The sequence below is a fragment of the Hypanus sabinus genome, chromosome 27 (genome assembly GCF_030144855.1).
Source record: "Hypanus sabinus isolate sHypSab1 chromosome 27, sHypSab1.hap1, whole genome shotgun sequence".
NCBI classification, from domain to species: domain Eukaryota; kingdom Metazoa; phylum Chordata; class Chondrichthyes; order Myliobatiformes; family Dasyatidae; genus Hypanus; species Hypanus sabinus.
The window spans coordinates 26,298,641-26,320,150 of NC_082732.1; the positions used below are offsets into that span (position 1 = coordinate 26,298,641).

At 39.2% G+C, this 21,510-nt stretch overlaps 1 protein-coding gene across 1 annotated transcript in view; it reads right to left on the reverse strand.

Annotated features, from left to right (window-relative positions):
• Positions 1-21,510, reverse strand: part of ubr4 (ubiquitin protein ligase E3 component n-recognin 4) — a 223,878-nt gene that overhangs the window by 147,534 nt on the left and 54,834 nt on the right. The window contains exons 21-36 of the mRNA XM_059952034.1: positions 20,958-21,037; positions 20,629-20,757; positions 19,710-19,892; positions 18,591-18,713; positions 17,769-17,998; positions 16,701-16,822; positions 15,909-16,006; positions 15,026-15,183; positions 13,028-13,240; positions 8,571-8,672; positions 7,846-7,946; positions 6,370-6,568; positions 3,676-3,864; positions 3,370-3,433; positions 2,975-3,166; positions 2,789-2,859 (exon numbers count right to left, since the gene is read on the reverse strand). Of these exons, the coding sequence (XP_059808017.1) occupies positions 2,789-2,859; positions 2,975-3,166; positions 3,370-3,433; positions 3,676-3,864; positions 6,370-6,568; positions 7,846-7,946; positions 8,571-8,672; positions 13,028-13,240; positions 15,026-15,183; positions 15,909-16,006; positions 16,701-16,822; positions 17,769-17,998; positions 18,591-18,713; positions 19,710-19,892; positions 20,629-20,757; positions 20,958-21,037 (2,254 nt within the window). The remainder of the gene's footprint in view (positions 1-2,788; positions 2,860-2,974; positions 3,167-3,369; positions 3,434-3,675; positions 3,865-6,369; positions 6,569-7,845; positions 7,947-8,570; positions 8,673-13,027; positions 13,241-15,025; positions 15,184-15,908; positions 16,007-16,700; positions 16,823-17,768; positions 17,999-18,590; positions 18,714-19,709; positions 19,893-20,628; positions 20,758-20,957; positions 21,038-21,510) is intronic.

The window sequence follows — 21,510 nt, forward strand, 5'->3', positions numbered from 1 at the left end:
AGAGGTATTCTGTAATGATCAATAAACCAACTGTTTTGAATCAAATGACCTTGCCTGGTGTCTTAGGGTTGGGTGTGTCTGCACCTCCCCACCCCCTGCCCTGGCATTCCTCCTCTACCAACTGTCCCACACCCCTTCCATGGCTCTCCACCCTTGCCATTCCCAACATCCTTTGCCCCCACCAGATTTACAAACTCACTCTCTGCTGTACTGTTCAAAAGTCATAGGCACCCTTGCTATATTTATACCTGCATAAGACTTTTGCACAGCATTCTATGTATTCAATACCCTAGCCATAAATAATAAAATTGTTTGCAAATTATGCGCTTGATATCCAAAGCCCTCTGTACTTCAGAGCTTTCCAATCTATCATTTAGATAATATGCATTTTTTCCTATCATCTGCAAAATCTCGCCCAGTTAAACCACCTTTATTCAAGTTTAACCTTAAGTTTCCATTATAACCTACATTCCTATCTATCTTTGTGCCATCAGCAAATTTAGCAAACATACCTACTGTGCTTTCATCCGAATCATTTATTTTGAGATCCCTGCAGCACATCATTCATTATAACTTACAACCAGGAAAAAAAACATACTCTGTTTTCTGTAAACTAGTCAAATTTATGCCCATCTTACCTACTACACGAGTGTTGATATGCTGTGATAACCTTTAATGCGGCACCTTATAAAATTCCTTCCAGAAATCTAAATATAGTACTTTCACTGATCCCTGTTTCTTTTCAACTTTACCCAATTAGCTTGAATTCTAAGTGCCCTACTACAATATCTATAATAAATGTTTTGTGTAATGCTATCAAATATAATTAATTCCATTTGCACTCTTTGTTTATCTAAATGCTCTGGTTAGCTGGTAACAGAGTTATTACTTTTGTCCTTTTATTATTTTAGTAACCTCTATTCACACACTTGATGACTTACTTCTTACTTCAAAATTTCTACTTTGCATTCCTTCCTGTATTGGTCTCTTTTTAACATCCAGTATTAATACTTTTCTCTCCAGCTTTATCTCGATTCTTTGAAGTCCCAATAGTGGTGCCAGTACTCCATGAAAAAAAATCCCCTTCAACCTTTAAGCCACACAGAGATTGTAGTGTATATGGATTTCAGCAAGGCATTTGACAAGGTACCCGATGCAAGGCTTATTGAGAAAGTAAAGAGGCATGGGATCCAAGGGGGCATTGCTTGCTTTGTGGATCCAGAACTGGCTTGCTCACAGAAGGCAAAGAGTGGTTGTAAAGAGGTCATATTCTGCATGGAGATCAGTCACCAGTGGTGTGCCTCAGGGACCTGTTCTGGGACCCCTACACTTTGTGATTTTTATAAATAAATTTGCTGATGATACAAAGATTGGGGGTGTTGTGAATAGTGTGGAGGGCTGTCAGAGGTTACAGTAGGACATTGATAGGATGCAAAACTGGGCTGAGAAGTGGCAAATGGAGTTCAACCCAGATAAGTGTGAGGTGGTTTATTTTGGTAGGTCAAATATGATGGCAGAATACAGCATTAATGATAAGACTCTTGGCAGTGTGGAGGATCAGAAGGATCTTGGGGTCCAAGTCCATAGGACACTCAAAGCTGCTGTGCAGGTTGACTCTATGGTTAAGAAAGCATATGATGCATTGACCTTCATCAATTGTGGGGTTGAGTTTAAGAGCCGAGAGGTATTGCTGCAGCTATATAGGACCCTGGTCAGACCCCACTTGGAGTACTGTGATCAGTTCTGGTCGCCTCACTATAGGAAGGATGTGGAAACTATAGAAAGAGTGCAGAGAAGATTTACAATGATGTTGCCTGGATTGGGGAGTATGCCTTATGAGAATAGGTTGAGTGAACTTGGTCTTTTCTCCTTGGAGTGACAGAGGATGAGAGGTGACCTGATAGAGATGTACAAGATGATGAGAGGCATTGATCGTGTGGACATTCAGAGGCTTTTTCCCAGCTCTGAAATGGCTAGCATGAGAGGGCATAGTTATAATAATAAAAAAATTTAAAAAGAAAAGAGAGGGCATAGTTCTAAGGTGCTTGGAAGTAGGTACAGAGGAGATGTCAGGAATAAGTTTTTTTTTACTCAGAGAGTGGTGAGTGCATGGAATGGGCTGCCAGCAACGGTAGTGGTGGCGAATACGATAGGATCTTTTAAGAGACTCCTGGAGAGGTACGTGGAGCTTAGAAAAGTAGAGGTCTATGGGTAACTCCAGGTAATTTCTAAAACAAGGACATGTTTGACACAGCTTTGTGGGCGAAGAGCCTGTATTGTGTTGTAGGTTTTCTGTGTTTCTATTATCATTGAGGTTTCTCTTTATGAATTTAGTGTATAGCTTCTCACTCAAGCAATCAGTACAATGCTCAATCTTCTCCTTCTCATTCCAAATTCTTCTCCAGGACATGTCCCAAACCTTAGCATTGGGCTGGCAATGCAACCTTCTGGACTCCTGATCTTTGCTGAAGAGAACAGTGTCAATACTCACTATACTGTTCCTAACATTATACTCATGTTTTCTGCCCCACTTCTTGTACCACAACAACAGGAACAGGAACAATTGTTCATCAACATTTAAACAAGCGGTCAGATGAGGTAGTTGGCGAGAATAGACACAATGTTTAAAAGACTTTTGGACAGAAAACTTAAGGAAAATGGGATTAACGTAGATAAATTGGGCTGAAGGGCCTGTTTATGTGCTCTATAACTATGAATAATCTGCAAACTAAATGCAATAATCAAAGTTCTCTTGTGATCCAATTTAATGGAAAGCCAATGTTCTCACCAGTGCTGATTCATGAATTCCTTCTGCGTAATTGTGAACGTGCAGAGCTTGTTACACAAGGAATCTTCATCCTAAAGACAAAGAATACCCCACCAGTCATTTCTGTGATAAAGCTATACATTGTCTTACAGAAGAATATTGATTCACTATTTTACTATTTACCAGCTTGTTTGCCAAACCACTCACCGAGTCTTCTGCTTGTGAGTCCTCTTCTTCCACAGCCAGATCTTCAACCCAATCAGAATCAACCTCTATTGCTCTTTCTTCACCATCCACTAGTACATGTGTTGAACCCTGCCCACTACTCTGTCTCAGGGCGTTCATGACATCCGCGAGATAAGTCATGATATGGCAGGAGCAGTCAAGCATACCTACGTGCTGAATGACAGAAAGGTTAAACCCAGAGTCAAAAGGATTTGGTAAGCAACAATGGAGCCCAGTCTGCACCTTGATACAAGCCCCATCCCACATACCATCATAAGGGGAAATTCCAGAGGAAGAGAAGTGGCTTAAAAAGCAACCTCTTGTAAACATGATGATTTTTAAAAGTTCACCACAGTTACGCCCAGAAACTAACTCACCTTCCCCTGGGTTACATTTGCTCCCACCTTCTCAAGAACGTTCTTCTGGGACAGATATTTCTTACTGAAAAAGATAATGACATTTTGTCATCAAAATTGAATGTGAAAAACAGTATAAATAATCTCAAACCATCTAATTTCTACACATTTCTAGATACAACTTCATAGATAACCTATTCAGGTCATGTTCAAAATCTCTTTTATTAAAATTACAATCAATTTTCCTTCATGTGAATTAAATAAACACAAGTCCTTTTCACTGGACTCAAACTATAATCACCCACCAAATTATGTTAATGTACTCACCATTTTTCTAACCAATCCACAGCTGCTCGGTGAAGCTGCAGGTGTCCTCCTCCCTGCCCAGCACTGGCCAATGTAGCCATAACAACCATCAGCTCTGGGAATCCCGTTCCATCACCGTTGGACAACATTTCTGTTGCCATGGGAATAAGCGTGTTGAGTAATACTGTACAAACACCTTCTCCAACTTGGCTGAAGAGAGGATAAGAACACATTAGCATCAAATTAACCACGTAATATTAATCAGTGATAATATTTCATTTAAAAAAACATCAGGCATTTCAAGTCAAGTCACTTCTTATTGTCATTTCGACCATAACTGGTTGAAACACAATAAAAACGAGACAACGTTCTTCAGGACCATGGTGCCACATGAAACAATACAAAAACTACACGAAACTATGTAAAACAACACAAAAAAAGCTACACGAGACGACAGACATACCCAGGACTACATAAAGTGTACAAAACAGTGCAGGCATTACAATAAATAATAAACAATAGGCACAGTAGAGGGCAGTAAGTTGGTGTCAGTCCAGACTCTGGGTATTGAGCAGTCTGATGGCTTGGGGGAAAGAAACTGTTACATAGTCTGGTCGAGAGAGTCCGAATGCTTCGGTGCCTTTTCCCAGATGGCAGGAGGGAGGAGAGTTTGTATGAGGGGTGCGTGGGGCCCTTCATAATGCTGCTTGCTTTGTGGATGCAGCGTGTAGTGTAAGTGTCTGTAATGGCAGGAAGAGAGACCTCGATGATTTTCTCAGCTGACCTCACTATCCACGCAGCTTACGCAAAGGTTCTGTTCCTGAGAACTGTCTATAAACTGATTTTTCAATGAGGATTGACTATCAAGAACATTTATTTGTCCTTCCCTGTAAACTGGCCACTGTGTTCTTAACAGACATTGGTGTTTCTTTGATTACTGCAGGGCTGTCGTATTTTTTTTAAGATTTGTCTTTTGAATTAATTAGCAGCTACACATATTCCAAAACTCCTGAAGATCACTGCTTTTCTAAAGCAAACTTTCCCATCTATAAAAATTTGTTAAAAATGTCTGGGAGAATGTGTGCAAAGTTGCATTTCTGTTAAAGTCAGATCTTCCATAACCCAGAGAGTCCCTGTACTTAACAAAGAAAAAAAATGAAGGCCAAGGAGGAGACAGCCAGCAGGTACGACTAATTAGGTTGTTGCTTGAAAGAACTTACACAAAAAGGTATAGCTGTGTTGAAATGTTCTTTGTAGGAACAACTTACAGTACTGATGTCAGAAAGTAAGTCCCACAGTCACTTCACAGAAAAGCTGTTTGCCAAATAGTGCAGATAGATATTACTGCAAACCAGTAAACTTTATAATCTTACTTGTGATAGCAGTTCTTTATTACATTAAACATTGATGCACAGTATACATCCCACAAATTACATCAGTCAGATAGATCTTTCTGACCTCCAAACATCACTGTCACAGTCCTATTTTTAAAAAATTCTATCTGGCAACTAACATATTAATTTTGCCAATGATAGCCCCAACCTGTGAAGTCATTAGGTGGTGTGGGCAGAGACCAAGAGGAACCAGAGGCAGAGATTGAGGTAGATACAAGCTCCCCTCGCTCTTTGATTGTGTGGCTAGGGCATCCCTGTTCCCAGTTGCCATCACCTTCCCAAGAGGGATCAGTGGCTGGAGAATTGGTAAAGAATAGGTTAAGGATTTGGTCAGAATAATATAGATGAAAGGGGATAAACATCTATTTGCAACTTATTTGCACAAACTTCTAGTCTTCAACTTGCACTGGTTTCCAAACCACTAGTAAATCAAATCTTTCTGCTTGCCAATGAATATCACTACAATTCATATAGCCTGATGTTCCTTATACACACTTCTAGTTTCTGGATTCTGGCCTCCTTCACAGAGCTACAATAAATGTTGCAAAGTGAAGAATCCAAACAGAGGAACTGTTTTATCAAATTATGATAGGTTTACAAAGGAGGCAAAAATCCAAAGATTAGAATTTTGTTTAAGGAACATCATGCCAAATAATATTGTTGGGGTATTTATATACAAGGCAAAAATATTGATATACTGGTGGCTTGGAAAAGCATTGTGATAACATGAAGGCTAGGGATTTCTGTGGCAGAGGATGCAAATGCTGATGTTTGAGATGCTGCAAATCTTAAGACCCCTTCTAGGTGTGTTGACCCCAGAGATGCCAAAGCAATTGAATGGTTTTGTCATGCAGAATGGACAGATTAATTTTAACAAAAAAAGAAATACACAGCCTCAATTCTGCCAAAGATTTGACTGCCTGGAGTCTGAATCAAGCCAGACTCAAAAAGGTATCATTAATTTTAGTCTGAGGGAACAGCTTGAGATACGCAGAGAATCAAGCACTACAAATTAAAACTTGAGATGAGAAATAAGCACAATAGTTTAAAGTCCGAGAAAATTTACCACAGAGGACAAGGTATTTCCCAAGCAGCTGCGGTGGGCAGGAAATTAATTAAAAAGCGATGTGGAAAAGCACAATCTATTAGCAATAAAAATATTTTCCATTTTCTGTAATTGGGCATCAGTTTATCCTCTACAGTGAGTGACTGCATGGATGCTTTCAGCCCACATCCTTACTACACCTTCTCCACAGAATAAAAAGCAAGCTTAGCACAATGTTTGTTGTTGAATCTTTACCAGGACTCTGTTTCAAGGTACCTGTTTTCTCGAACGATACATGCAGTCAAAATCTGCAAAAGTTGTCTGTTTTCTTGTACCACCTCCAACTGGTCAGAGTCCTTAGGGGGCGCATGTGTCATTCTTGTTAGCCAGGCTTGCAATCGGCTGGGTTCGACACAGGCCAGTTGTGCAAATGAGCCACACAAACGTAGAAGACTTGGGTTTGGGCTCTTCTCCGCTGGAAAAGGTCAATGAATCATCTTGTGAACTACTTCCAAATCTCCTCAGAAATGTCATCCACTTTTATCAATGTTCCTTTAACTGATTATGGAGCTAACTAACCACTCCAGTGCAACATTCTTGAAAGTAGATTGAAGAAAAATGTTCACAGACAGCTTAATTTGGACAACCAACATAATAATGTAATCTTCCTTGTTTTCTAGATTAGCCCAGAGACAACGCTGCTCAGTTTCAAAATAATTGTTTCCGAAGGAACAGAATCTCAATGGCAAATTTCCCATTTTGTTATATTTTATTGCCATTGCCACATTTTAAATGGCAGAAAGAACAAAGAAAGCACACAAATCCATACGTTGTTAAAAGCATCAATTGTAAAACCAGCTATGGACAAAGATAAGGAGGTTTTACATATCAGTGTTGTCAATCTGATGAATTACTCCAACAACAAATCTGACGTAAAGTATCCTTGAATTCTGTTAAGTCCAAATTCTGACACGTACATTCAAATACTAGTAATATTGTCTGAATATTTTAATAAATATAAAATGAAGAAACTGAATTTGTAAAGTAAATGTTGATCGTTAAGAACATAATTCCACCACATACAGCAGTGTAAAATTCCATGTAAACTTCCATAGCCCACAATGGCAAAAAAAATCAAACATCATTAAAATTCAGGAGGCAAAAACATTGCAAAGGAGTTCTTCACATTTATTCCATATTTGAATATTGATAGATGTATATTTTGTTGAATTGCCATTAAAAATGCTCAGTTTGTCTTTTCAGTCTTGGTTTACCAACAAAGTTCTAAATTGAACTACATCTTCAAAAGGTGGTGCCTCAAGAATGTGGCTTCCATCATTAAGGACCCTCACCACCCGGGACATGCCCTTTCCTCACCACAACTATTTCCTACCATCAGAGAAGGTCCAGGAGCCAAAATTTGCAAACACAACGTTTTTGGGAACAGCATCTTTCATCATTCATTAGATTTCTGAACAGCCCATGAACACGACTTCACTAATTTTTTCCACACTATTTTTTCACTGTAATTTATACTTTTTTAATGTATTGCACTGTACTTCAACAAAACTATATATTTAATGGTATGTGTCAGTGATAATAAACCTGATTCTGAAACCATGTATAACCTAAATTAGCTGTTAAAGGAATTCAAACAAAGGGTCCAAAAACAATTAGGTGTGTCCAACCATTCCCTCATCATTATTTTCAGACGAGAAATATGCATTAACCTCCGCAAAATTCAATACTTACCAAGCTGGAAGAGCTTTGTGAAAAACTTCAACACTCTGTTACAGAATTTTGCTGACAGGCTCTCATTGGCTGTAGCCATCATGATCTGCACCAGTTCCCCACTGCAAGAAAGATAGAAAAACAGATGACTACTAAACCAATTCAACAGGTATAGGATAGGATATTTCTAAAGGGTTCTCAAACTCTTGAATACCAAGACCCAATAAAACATTTTTTTTAAAAACATTAATGGACCCCAGGGTTGCTGTATTTCTATGGATCCTGGATCACACCCAATGAAAATGCCAGTTTATGAATTGACTAGGATTCATTGATTATTCATTGGGGTAGCCTGATAGTGTAGTGGTTAGCACAACCAGTGACCCAGGTTAGATTCCTACCACCATCTGTAATGAGTTTGTACATTCTCCCCATGACTGCTTGGGTTTCCTCTGCGTGCACCGGTTTCCTGCAACAGTCCAAAGTGTACCAGTTGGTAGGTTAATTGCTCATTGTAAATTGTCCTATGATTAGGCTAGGGTTAAATTGGGGTTGTTGGGCAGCAAGACTCGAAAGGGTCTGTTGCATGTGGTCGGTCAGTTGGTAGGTAGACAGATAGGAATTTGAAAGAATCAAATAACATAAAATTTCAATTGACGTAAAATTTTCAACCAAAACCAAAATTCTTCCCTTTCCCAGTGGCATCATTTAAATTCATCTTGCAGTTCCCAAGATCTTCCTCCTACCGTTCAGAGAAGAACTCCTCCATGGCTTTGCGTGCCTGACTGCTCTCCAGCTGCTTTTCCAGGTATTGCAAGCACTCCTCCAAAATAGTCTCATCTAGACCACTGTTAGGATCGAAAGGTAAAGCATTAACACAGAGACCTGTGCTCCTTTAAGCTCAGTTTGGACAAAAATTCAAAAACCTTACCAACAAAAATGCAAAATTCTTAGTAATCCTGATGCATTGAATTATCACCCAGTGGGAAAATTTATTTTTCACATTCATGGAATGCACAGCACATGAAAGTTCCAAACATGCATTCATATATTCATACTTTTGTTAAGACAAATACTTTAATCTAAACAATAAATCTTATCATTTGAGGATGATGGACTGCACGACCCAAGCAAAGGAAATGAGCTGCACTCCATACAGCTCAAATCCTTTTCCCTATGTATTCAAAATATAATACGTTGGCAGCACTAGATAAAATGGAGGCTATACTGATTACCACATTAGATGGAATCAGTGTTTCTAACACGCTGTACTATCTAAAACCTGACTTGTACATTGTAACGGAATTGTAAGCTGGATGACAACCCATTTACTGTAGTTCCATGGATTCAGGGCTCAAATAGTGGTTAACAATATTTATAATTCTCAAGTCTGGGAACAAGAGAAGACAGAAAAGTCAGTTCTACCCAAGCCATTCTGAGGTGTCCAGTCCCAAGCAATTTTAAAATCTGAGTCAACACTTTGATAATGCTAAAGTTTGCAAGGAAAGAACAAAGAACTTGTATTTCACATCTTGGGATGACTCAGCTTCATATGCAATTTCTTAATCTTGTACTTTTGTGTTTAATTAGTACAATAAAACAATTAAGACAATGGATTGTCAGTCAATTTTTCAGTGGTGTGGATTTATTAAGCCACTAACTGTGGCTTGGACGTTAGGAAAACTCCCTGCTCTTCCACAAATGATGTGATGTTTAATAATGAGCAGTTACAACAGTTATTTTATAACAAAAATAGCTGAGGCTCCTCAGCAAGAAAATTTAGTATAAAGTTAGATTATGTATTTATTCCTATAATGCAGTTCAATCCGCAGTCTTCTGACTCGGTAAGTAGAGATGACATTTGAGCCCATCTGACATTCCAAATTATCTAATTTACTGTTTTAGTAGTGAAGAAAATGTATTCTAACAATGTCAACAAATTAAATGTAACTGAATTTTATACGGCAAGGTCAAGTTCAGATCAAGTTTATTATTACCTGACTATACATATACAAGCAAACGAAACAATGTTCTTCCAGAGCACATAAACTAAAATGTTACCATAAATAAGTTAAAATATAGTGCAAATTGCATTCAGCACATGTAAACAGTACAGAATACAGTAAACACCATGCTGATGTAGTGACGACACCTCGGTGGTGGCAGGATATTCATTAGTCTCACAGTGTGAGGGAAGAAGCTGTTACACTGTCTGGCAGTTGTAGTCCTGATGTACCTGTTCCTCCTCCTTGACAGTAGTGGGTCAAAGAGACTGTGGGATGGATGGTGTGGAATGATTGTGGGATGTTTTGGGCCTTTCGTCTGCAATACTCATAGTAAATATCACAAATAGAGGGAAGGAGGACCCTGGTGATCCTCTCAGCGGTTTTAACCATGCTCTGTAGGGTCTTGCAGTCCGATCCCTTGCAGCCTCTGTACCACACAACAATGCAGTCAGACAGGATAATGGTGCGCCTGCAGAAAGTTGCCAGAATGTGGGCAAGGAGACTTGCATGTCTCAATCTCCTCAGAAAGTGTAGTCACTAGTGTGCCTTCTTGACTAGTGAAGAAGTGTTGAGGGTCCAGATTAAATTGTCCGTCATGTGTACACCAAGGAACTTTGTGCTCTTCACTCGCTCCATAGCAGAGCCATTGATGTGCGATGGAAGTTGGTGGAACTATGCCTTTGTGAAGTCCACAATCATCTCTTTTGTCTTGTCCACATTGAGACAAAGGCTTTTGTTATCTCACCATTTGAGAAGCCTCTCAACCTGCTCTCTGTATGCCTACTCGTCATTGTTGCTGATGAGGCCAACCACTGTAGTATTATCAGCAAACTTGATAATGCAGCTTGAGCTGAATCTGGCAGTGCTGTTGTGAGTCATCAGCGGGCTGAGCACACAGCCCTGGGGGCACTAGTGCTCAGCGTGATGGAACTTAAGACTTGGACTGAATGGGATACTTCTGTCAAAATGTCCAAGATCCCATTACAGAATGTTGAATTCCAACGAGGATAGTTTACCCACCCATCTCTGAGCATGATTGTGCTAAATGCTGACTTGAAACCAATGAACAGCATCCTGGCATATGAGGCATCATTTTCCAGGTGGGACAAGATAGACTGGAGGGCTGAGGCTGTTGCACCAACTTGAGGGGTAGGCCAAAAAGTAAGGATGCAATGCAGCTGGAAGATGGCATTTTCCAGTGGCTTGTAAAAGCATTCAGCCTTTCTTCACCATGAACGAGTAATATAAACCATAGATTTTGATAATTTTAACTGAGAATTTTTATTTGTGAATCACATGCTCCTTCTTTTCCATAGTCGAACCACCCCCACCCCACCAAAAATCTGGAAACATGAAAAACTACAAACTCAAAAACTGAAATGTCAGCAATTCAGAACTATTCATCCCCCTTTGCTCAGTACTTAGCTGAACCACCACCTGCAGTTATTATAGTGAGTAGTCTTTTTGGATAAGTCTCTATTAGCTTTGCATGATGTAATGGAGCAAGATTTGCCCATCCTCCTTGCAAACTTGTCAAGCTGTGCTAGGTTAGCTGGGGAGTGGCTGTGGACAGTAATCTTGAGGTCTTTCCAGAGATGTTCCATTGGGTTAATGTCTGGGCCACTCAAGGACATCAATATTCTATATTTGAAGATCCTCCACAGTTGCTCTGGCAGTGTGCTTTGGGTCGTTGTCCTACTAAAAGATGACATACAACCCAGTTTAAGCTTTCTGGCAGATGCTGGCAGATTTTTATTCAGGATCTCTCTGTGTTTAGCAGCATTCATCTTCCCATCATTACTGACCAGACATCCAGTCCCTGCTGCTTAAAAGCATCTCCATAACCTGACACACGTACAAAATGCTCGAGGAATTTAGCAGATCAGGCATCTATGGAAATGAATAAACAGTCGATGCTTTGGACCAAGACCATTCTTCAGAACATCATAGCATGATTCTACCTCCATCATACTTTACGGTAGGAATGATGTTACCTGACTGATGTGCAGTATTAGATTTGTGCCATGTGGAATGCTTAGTGTTGAGGACAAAAAGTTCTACTTTAGTCTCAATCAACCACAAGACCTTCTTCCACATCTTTACAGTATCTTCTAACCAGCACTTTGCAAAGTCTTTACAAGCAAGGATATGTTTTTTTCATAAACCATGGTTACTTCCTTGCCGCTCATCCATACATACCCTTTTTGCGCTAGGCCTTAGAGATTGTGGAGCCATGAGCTTCATCTCCAGTTGCAACCACAGACTTCTGCAGCTCACTCAGAGTGACTGTTAGTGTCGCAGTCGCCTCCCTTACAAGTGCCACTCTTCTCCAGTGACTAAGTTTAGAGGGGCAGCCTCTAAGTTTAGCAGTATGGCTATGGTTTCATATTTTTTTCTTTGAGCTCCAAGGTATATTCAGTGCCTTTGAGATGGCCTTGTACCTTTCTCCAGATTTGTGCTTCTCTATTACCGTTTCCCTGACTTGCCTTGAATGCTCTTTTGTCTTCATTCTGGTTTGGTCTGTTGAAAATCTATCATACTACTAGACCTTACAGAGAGGGGGGATATTTATTCTTATAAATTCATTGAAAACATGTGATCTCCAATTTTCTACATCAGCAAACTGGGTGAGATAGTATGGTAATATATTGCACCTGAGGAAAGTTAGCATAGTAATTACAAAATGGGATGCATACTTTTTCTGCCTCAATTTTGGTTTATAATTTATAGTAAATTGTTGACAGGTTTTAGAATTTTTCTTTTGATTTGACATGACTCACAATGCTTTGTAGATTTTTCTCAGAAAATCCTATTTCCATATACTTTAAATTTAGACAAATGAGAGAGTAAAATGTGAAAATAGCTGTGGGTGCTGAATACTTTTTCAAGGTACTGCATATGATCCATTACTAGCTGCTAAGAGCATTTCATAATTGTTGAAATCAGAGCCACTGGGCGGTAATCTTTTAGGCCAGTTGCTCTCTTGAACATATGATTTTAAGGTTAAAGCAGTCTATTTATACTTTATGAAAGGTTTAGCATTACAAAAGTTGGTTGCAGTCAGATGCTATACCAGTCATAATGATTACACACCGATGTTGCTGGGTGACAACTTGTGCTGCACCTATCCATTCACATGTTAATATTTTGTAAAATCCAAAAGAATTTTTGGCAAGCTAATTTGAAACTTTACCTACCTGTTGGGATCGGAGTGGAGAGCAATTATATTATAGCAGCTGGTGATGAGTCGCTCGTAGATACGTGCAAGAAACTCATCAGATTCTGCAGGTCCCAGGATCCGTTCCAGTGAAGTAGAGCTGATTTCTGACACACTTTCTGTGCTCGTCTCCAAAAGCAATGGCAACAATGTATGAATAACTTGTGGTGGATCCACTTCACCAGGACACCACCTGGAAAAAAAAATTAGGACTGAAGATTTCTGATAAACATACTGAATAGAGAGTTCAATTGAAACAGTACAAGAGAGAAAGGTAAATAAATGGACAAAGAAAGAAATTAACAGCATGAGAAATAGAACAGAGGTCAAATTCAAACTAGAACATATAGACCGACATAAAGAAGATGCTGGAGGAACTCAGTAGGTCAGGCAGCATTCATGGAGGGAAATAAACAGTCAACATTTTGGGCCAAGGTCCTTCATCAATACCAGAAAGGAGTGGAGCAGAAATCAGAACGTGGTGGGAAGTGGGAAAAAGAGTACAGGCTAGCAGGTGATAAGTGAGACCTGGTGAGGGAGAAGGTAGGTGGGTGAGGGAGGGGTGGGGCAATGATCTGAGAAGTGATAGGTAGAAGAGGTAAAGGGCTGAAGAAGAAAGGATCTGATAGAAGAGAACAGTGGAATAAAGTGGAGGTGGGTAACCAAGGGAGGGGATGAGCAGGTCATGAGGGCAGTGGAGGAGAATGAGCAAGAGGGCCAGCAGAATGGGGAGGGGCACAAAAACAGGGGAAAGGGAAACAGAGGGGAGTGGTTACCACAAATAAGGGATATTGATCTTAACAATATCAGGTTGGAGGCTATCCAGGTGTTGCTCTTCCAACCTGTGTTTGGCCTCATCTGGCAGTAAGAAAGGTCACGAACAGATATGTCATTGTTAGACTTTTTCGAGCACCTTTGCTCTGCCTGCTGCCAAAGGTAGCCACCCATTTAAATTCGACTTCCCATTCTCACATTAACATGTTTGTCCGTGGCATCCTCTGCTGCCACAATGAAGCCAAGTGCAAGGTGGAAGAGCAACATCTCAAATCCCACCTGGGTGGCCTCCAACCTGATGGCATGACCATTGAATACTCCAATTTCATGGCACTACACTCTTCTGTGTCCAATATTTTGAGAGTGTTGCTCAAGATTTCCAGCATCTGCAGAATATCTTGTCTACCAAGGAATACATAGTTTGAGGAAGGGAAACATTATATATGATGTGCAACCAACAGTTCCATTCATATAGAGGCCTTAATATAGCAAAATGTCAGCAAATTGTGTTCAATTAAAATTGACACTGAGCCACATAATGACATGCCCAGGCAGCTGACAACAGTAGGTGCTGCAGAATTAATACCACATCCTTTGAAAACTCTAAACGCAACTTTAGTTTTATACTGGATGCCACGTACAGAAATTACTGCATCAAGCAACAAAAATGGCTGAAGCTCTCTCAGCTACATGTTTATAAGATCTAATGGTAAAATATATATATTTTTTTAAATTCTGGAAACATGCACTGCAATCAAAGGTAGGGGACTGATAAACTGGTCAACTCCCCAGTCATAAGGTGAAAACTACCACAAGAGTTATGTAGCGGTTAGTGCTGCTGACACACAGCTTCAACAACTCATAATCAATCTTGATCTGAGGTGCTCTATGTGCAGCTTGCATGGTCTCCTTGTGACTATGAGGTTCTCTCTGTAACCACTTGGATTCCCCATCTCATCCGAAAGGTAGACAAGTTAATTTATTATAATTACCCTCATAAAATTCATGGTGGGAAGATCAGATGAGAGAGACCAGGGCACAAAAAAATGTGTGAGGGAAATGCTCAAGATGTGTAATTGACTCAACAGGCTAAATGGCCTTCAGGGTTGTACGGACAAGGACAACATGAAATACAAGAGATTATTAACATTGGAACCTTTTAAGTCACGTTGCAGGATAATCTCAAAATCAACAATCAACTTACACTATAAGGTCACCAGTGAGTCTGACCAATGACAGTAGAATATGCTTTAGGCAGGCAGCCAGTGGCAGACTCTGATTTGACAACGTGCCAAGATGTGCAGCCTGGATGGCACTAATGTAGCTCTCTGCAGGAATGATGTCATTTGCGAACGCATTCCGCTAGGAAGAACACAAGATGGCAAAAAAAATCAAGATTCCTTTAAACACCTGCATAATATTAAATTAATCATATAAAGATAATAATTTTATCAAACATTGGGAGAAATTGCTGTGCTATATAGTGTAAGAACCCTTAGAGAGCCTATCTTGATAATAATGGCACTGAAATTTGACAATGAAGAAATGAATGGACTTGTTTCAAAATTACAGAATACTCAGCTCAAATCAAAAGAACAGAATTCCTGATATATCAATGTTCTCTTTATTTAAACTGTTTTATTCAATGCAGCCAAGGTTTCTCCTTCCATTAATGACTCTTGATTGTGCATCCCTTTAGAAAAATTTCTCTCGAATCTATTTAACGTTAACGTTGACAGCTTCCTCACTCCAGATGCATTTTATTCTATTTTTAGCATCCATTCATACATTTAAATATAACTTACTTACTACATAATATCCTCTTCCAATAACAACAACTCCACTTCCAATTGCACTTTTGATTCTTCATGATTCTTCTTCACAACTTATTAAGTTTAACTTATCTAAGCACTGAATAATTCAGAGGGATGAGGTAGCTTCTCAGACGGCAAGGGTATCATGGTCTTGGGGGTAAAGCATGAAAGTGTAGCTAAAGCCAAAGTTTAGAACAGTCGTAGCAGAACAACCCAAGTCCCACTAGTGTCCTAAATTTTTCTACTGTCAAATGTGCATAACATATCACCTACCCATGATCCGATGTTGGGAAACTCATTGGTGTGAACATTGTTCCATGTTTCACACAGTGTCTGAACAGCCGATGGTAGGTTCTGTATTACCAATTGAGCTGTAAAGACAACAGGAATTATTTCATTTTTCCATATCATACTTCAGACAGACAGAAATTCTAGATCAGCAGTACACCAACCTTCCTTGAGACACCAGTCATAATTTAAAGTAAACTGAGCATCATGACCATAACTTATTCCTTCATCTCCATCCATAATAAGCTGGAGTTGAAATCATTTCCTACATTACCTTGCAGTTTTAAGGCATATAGAAACCTTAGGAGGATATGACTGACACTCATTAAAAAAAAACTTTAGGGCAGTGATAAATTTTGTTTTCTACACATAAACTAATGCAATCACCAATACTTCCAGTTAATTTGCCAGAATGGCATTGTCACACAAAAGAGGTCCCAATTTCGAACTGCAACCAGCATCAAGATTGTCAGGTAAAACAAGAGAGTAGAGAGAGAAAAAAAACAAACAGGACCCTTGTATGTGAACAACTTCTGTAGCCTTTGTGACAGGAACTGAAAGCGTTGACATGATGGCACAGCTGGGCCAGATTTGATTAAATCAGTCTGCCTATGCCCAGGTTCAAACACTGAAGTGTCATGAGGGTAAATGGGTGGAAGAATACTGGCAACCTGATCGAAGGGAAAGAGCTTGGAAAATTTATTTTATAAAGAACAAAACCAATGACTTATTCTGCCATCTTCTTAGTGGCAATGGAAAATAATATTCTGTCCTTACCAACAGAGTTAGTCTTGCAACGGGCAGATCCAATCGCCAATGCTGCTGCATAACCTCGCAGCTTCTCATCAGTTGGGCTCTCAGTTGAGCCCTCTTCACACAGGCTCCTCAGTAGATATGACCTAACAGCAATCACCAAGCAATCGATTTATAACATAACTAGTTGAAATGTACAGATAATCAAGAATTCAACATTAACAGTCAATCAAATCACACCTGCACATCTTAAGGAGTTATTTATTCTTCACAACAGATTAAATGTTGTCAGTCAGTTGAATAAATAGATCCTTTCAGCTCAACAATCTGATCTAGAAAGTTGGGATTAAAGATGTTTCGTTTCAGCAATGTGTGAACATTCTTGATGAAAAACTAGAAAAGTTTTAAAATAGAGCCTAACACAAGAACATTGATGGCTTAACAAACTGGTCACAGTTGCCACTAAATAATAATTGAAAAGAAGCGAAAAAAAACTGACACAAGCAATTAAGCATTTCTAAGTTTGTGGTTGAGTTGTTGTACAGAGTTGGAACCTTTCATATGACATGGAACTACCAGAGAAATACAGTAGTTAGCTGAGAAAATGGGGGACATCTCCCTTATTAGGGAGAGAGAGAACCTGTGGTTTGTCGAATGCTGGATGAAATGCGACAGTTTTTGGGGTAACTGCAAGGTCCGTGTCTTTGCTATCGCCTAGCTCACGCTTATGCTCAGTAGAGGGTGTGCTTTTTTTTTGGCCGGTGGGAGGGGGATTGTTGCTCGCTGCTATTTACTCACAGGAGGGGGGAGCTGGGGGGGGGGGGTTCTCATGTTTAACTGTCGGTCGTTCTTTGGGGCACTTCTGTTTTCATGGATGTTTGCAAAGAAAGGACATTTCAGGATGTATATTGCATATTTCTCTGACATTAAAATTCGACCTTTGAAGTGCTTTTTTTTAAAAAGAAAATTATCATGTACATTTTGGTGCGATGAAATGCTTGATGCCAAAACAGAGCAGCTAAATTTGGCAACAATTAGCATTTCATTCAGGAATTTTAATGTTAAAAAATGCACAAGCATTCTGTTTCGTACCTGGCAAAGGTAGCATACATGCTAATAAGCTGAAGAGTTGCAGGAAGCAAATTCTTTGTGATCTCAGAGGTCTTGTGTGAATCATTTTCTGCAGCCACTTTGGAAAAGTACTCATCCAAAGAAACCTGGACCTTTGATATGACTGCATCAAGTGTATAGATGGTCTGCATGTTAGGGAGACGACTTAGTGGCAGAATAGTAGTTGCATCTATACCACAACAGGACGATACCTAATTTTTTAAACAAACAAGAAACTCCTTTTAAAGCTTTTGAAAGGAAAATAGTATTAATATCAAACATATAGATGCTAAATGAGTGTCTATAAAAGAGAGAAAAGCATCACAAAAAATATTCAAAGCAAGTGAATAGATAGAACTATTGCACATTAGTTCTGAGAAAAGCATCCAATTCACAGTCACAATTTTTTAAAATGATACATCCTTTAGCAACTACTTAAAGGTTGATCAGAAAATTCTACAGAAATTTCGGCTCTTTGAACTTGCTTTTCTTAGACAGCAAGCCATGCTACGATGTTAAAGCGGCCCCAGCTGCGAAAAGGAGCAGCCCAACCATCCAGTGTACCGGTCAGAAGAGACATTGTACTAAAATAAGCAGTATCAATGGGAAGTTCTTCACCTCTGCGATGAGCTGTTGTGTTCATCTTGATCCATGTTCTACCCCAAAACATATCTTTGTAAAATATTTTGGCAATGACATAGCAACTATTCAATGATTAAGGCCACAATGCAGTTAACACAACCTGATATACCAGAACAAGTAACACATACATTCAGAGAGCATACAGGCATAGTTTCTTCTTACCTGCCTGGCAACATACTCCTCTGCAAGTTCAACATCATACTTCACAGAACTGCATTTGGTATTGGCCAGTTCTACCAGTGAATCAGCATGGTCTGGCTTCATGCCCTGTCGCACAAGGTGATCCTTAAGTAAAACAAAAGCATACATTTGTGAACTCAAGGTACTAAGCTGGTCACTGATCAGCTACCATTTCTTCTAAAAAAAAAGCATTACTCCCCACTTCTACCACGGTAATTCTCCACCCACTATAATATTTAGTTAGTTTAACAGCTCGAAAACATTAACTGATACAATGCTTAATGGCAGATTCTATCCCAGTACAGGTCCCAGTACCTCACAGAAAAATGTTTGGTGCCGAGTCCACAGAGGTGAAAGTTAAGGGAACAGTGCACAATCCGTAAGTGAATACAAATCCCTCATTTCTAAATTAATTCTCAGCCACTATCTTGGAACTTCCTTGAAAAATGCCTGTTCATTAGACAAGGACGAATTCTGCAAACTTATCTTGGCCCTCCTAGTCCGTGCCGAACTCTTAATCTTACCTAGTCCCACCTACCCGCACTCAGCCCATAACCCTCCACTCCTTTCCTGTCCATATACCTATCCAATTTTACCTTAAATGACACAACTGAACTGGCCTCTGCTACTTCTACAAGAAGCTCATTCCACACAGCTATCGCTCTCTGAGTAAAGAAATACCCCCTCGTGTTTCCCTTAAACTTTTGCCCCCTAACTCTCAAATCATGTCCTCTCGTTTGAATAAACATCCTCTCGTTTATGTTCCGGCCACTGCTAGTTCTTTGCCTCAAATCAGATATGAAGCAATTCTGGCACGGATATGGTGAACCTTGCATGAAAGAAGGCCTTAAGAACAAAAGGACGAAAGTGTGAAATAAAACAGAAGCAATTTTTGTAGATTTTGCAATAATGTGAACTGGGAGTCTGGTCTTTCTTGCAGCCAAACATTTTCCTCTTCAACACATCCAGTTTCCTAGCATTCAAATAGAATTTCAAATAACATTCAAATAGCATTCAAATCTCATTCAAATAGAGTCTTTTTGATATATTAACTCAGCACCTTTGCACCTACATGCCACTACGGGTTGCACATGCCTTTACCTTGATCCAGATTGCATATGTGTTGATACAAAGGCGTGATGACCATCGAAGGGTATGCAGGATGTCGCATTCATTCAGCTCTGTTGTACTCATTGCCACTTGATTAACATAGGCTTTTGATGGCGGCATGATACCCAGGATCCTCCACAAAATCAAGAAGTAATACTGAACAGAGCATGCCTCCTAGAACACAAAGTCAACAAGGGAACAAAGCTAAAACAAAAAAAACTGGTAAAGACTTACTGCATAAAACATAAGCAACCCAAAAAATAACTGGTTAATTCCGTATTTGTCAATAAATTATATAGGGGTCAATAAAATAGCAGAGCTTGTCAGTTAACTTAGCTTTTAGGAACATGGTGTGTATGAAACAAATAAATGATAATTACTCATTTTTTAAAAATCCATTTTGTATGCATCTACATCAATTTTTATATACAAAAAGAAGTAAAATCTACGTATCTATACAACATTAAAATTACTTGATTTTTTAATAATAAGATTTATCCAAAATTAAGATCTAAATTTTGCTAGGTGTAGTGAATGAAGTATCTGTAGGCACTTAAACTACAAACCACTGATCCAATTGAACTCTAATGACTGAAGAAACATGCAGCAGAACATGTAACTGAAGTAAACAAACGTTCCATAGTAACCAGAAATCTAATTTAAGTCAGCAGAAAAGTTTTACATGGACTCAGACCATCCAACCAAAAACATTTGTGGTAACAGACTGCTTTCAAAAATTGTTTTTTTAAAAACATAATTTGAGAAAGTAGTATTTGAACAGGCAAAGTGCAAGTGAAGGAGAGAATAAAATGAACAGCATTCTCAGACAATCGAGTATAAACAGAAAATGTCAAACTGCCTCTCCCACTCTCCCAAGAGTCTGTAAGCAACATATGCCCCTTTAAATTACCACAGGTGTTGCATTCTTGTGCTCTTCACGCTTGAGAGCATCAAACTGTGAGCCAGCTGACAGTAACAAGATCAGTGATGCGTATAGGTCATCATACTTTAGAGCAGCACTGAAGAGAACATCAAAGACCTGTGGAATAAGTGGAGAAATAAGAGCAAAAAAATACAACAATAAACATTGTACAAACCTTTAAAAAAGGTTCACTATCAATCAAAAGGCATTAGTGTTTTGTGCACTATATATCCAACTTGTATTATTGCCATTACCGTTATCACCAAATATAGTATATAATTTTATAATTCTGTCAGATCCTACTCCGTGACTCTCACCGTCTCATCTAGCTTGTTGCTGTCATCACCAGAAGTCTCATGAGAAAGAATGCTGTAGAATTTAGGTAAAGGCGCAGACTCTGGAACAGGAACAGTAAGCCATCAGAAATAAAATCTAATCAAAGCAATAACTCTTAAGGCAACGATGTACAGGACTGAATTAAGACTAGTTATAGATATTAGTAACACAAGAACAAACTTGACAACCCTCTGATATTTACTGGCCTAGTCCATCAAAGGCTTCAAAACTCGGCCATTTTACTAATTCTGAACACCAGTCACTCCCTGTATAAACACATTCATATCTATACCTTTCACATGGCCTTGGTCTTGCTACATGCAGTATAGACTGGATTATTAGCTAAAAAGATGCAAAAGATTTTGAACTTTGGGTAATCATCAACAAACGTCTTCTTTTGTGAGTGGTTATGGGAGGAAGGTTATTGATGGTGGTGAGGCTGAGAAAACTGTCCTGAGAAACTCCTGCAGTGAGGTCCAACAACCACTGGAATATTGATGCCTTGAATTCAGTTTTACCAAGGCTCCTTGCAGC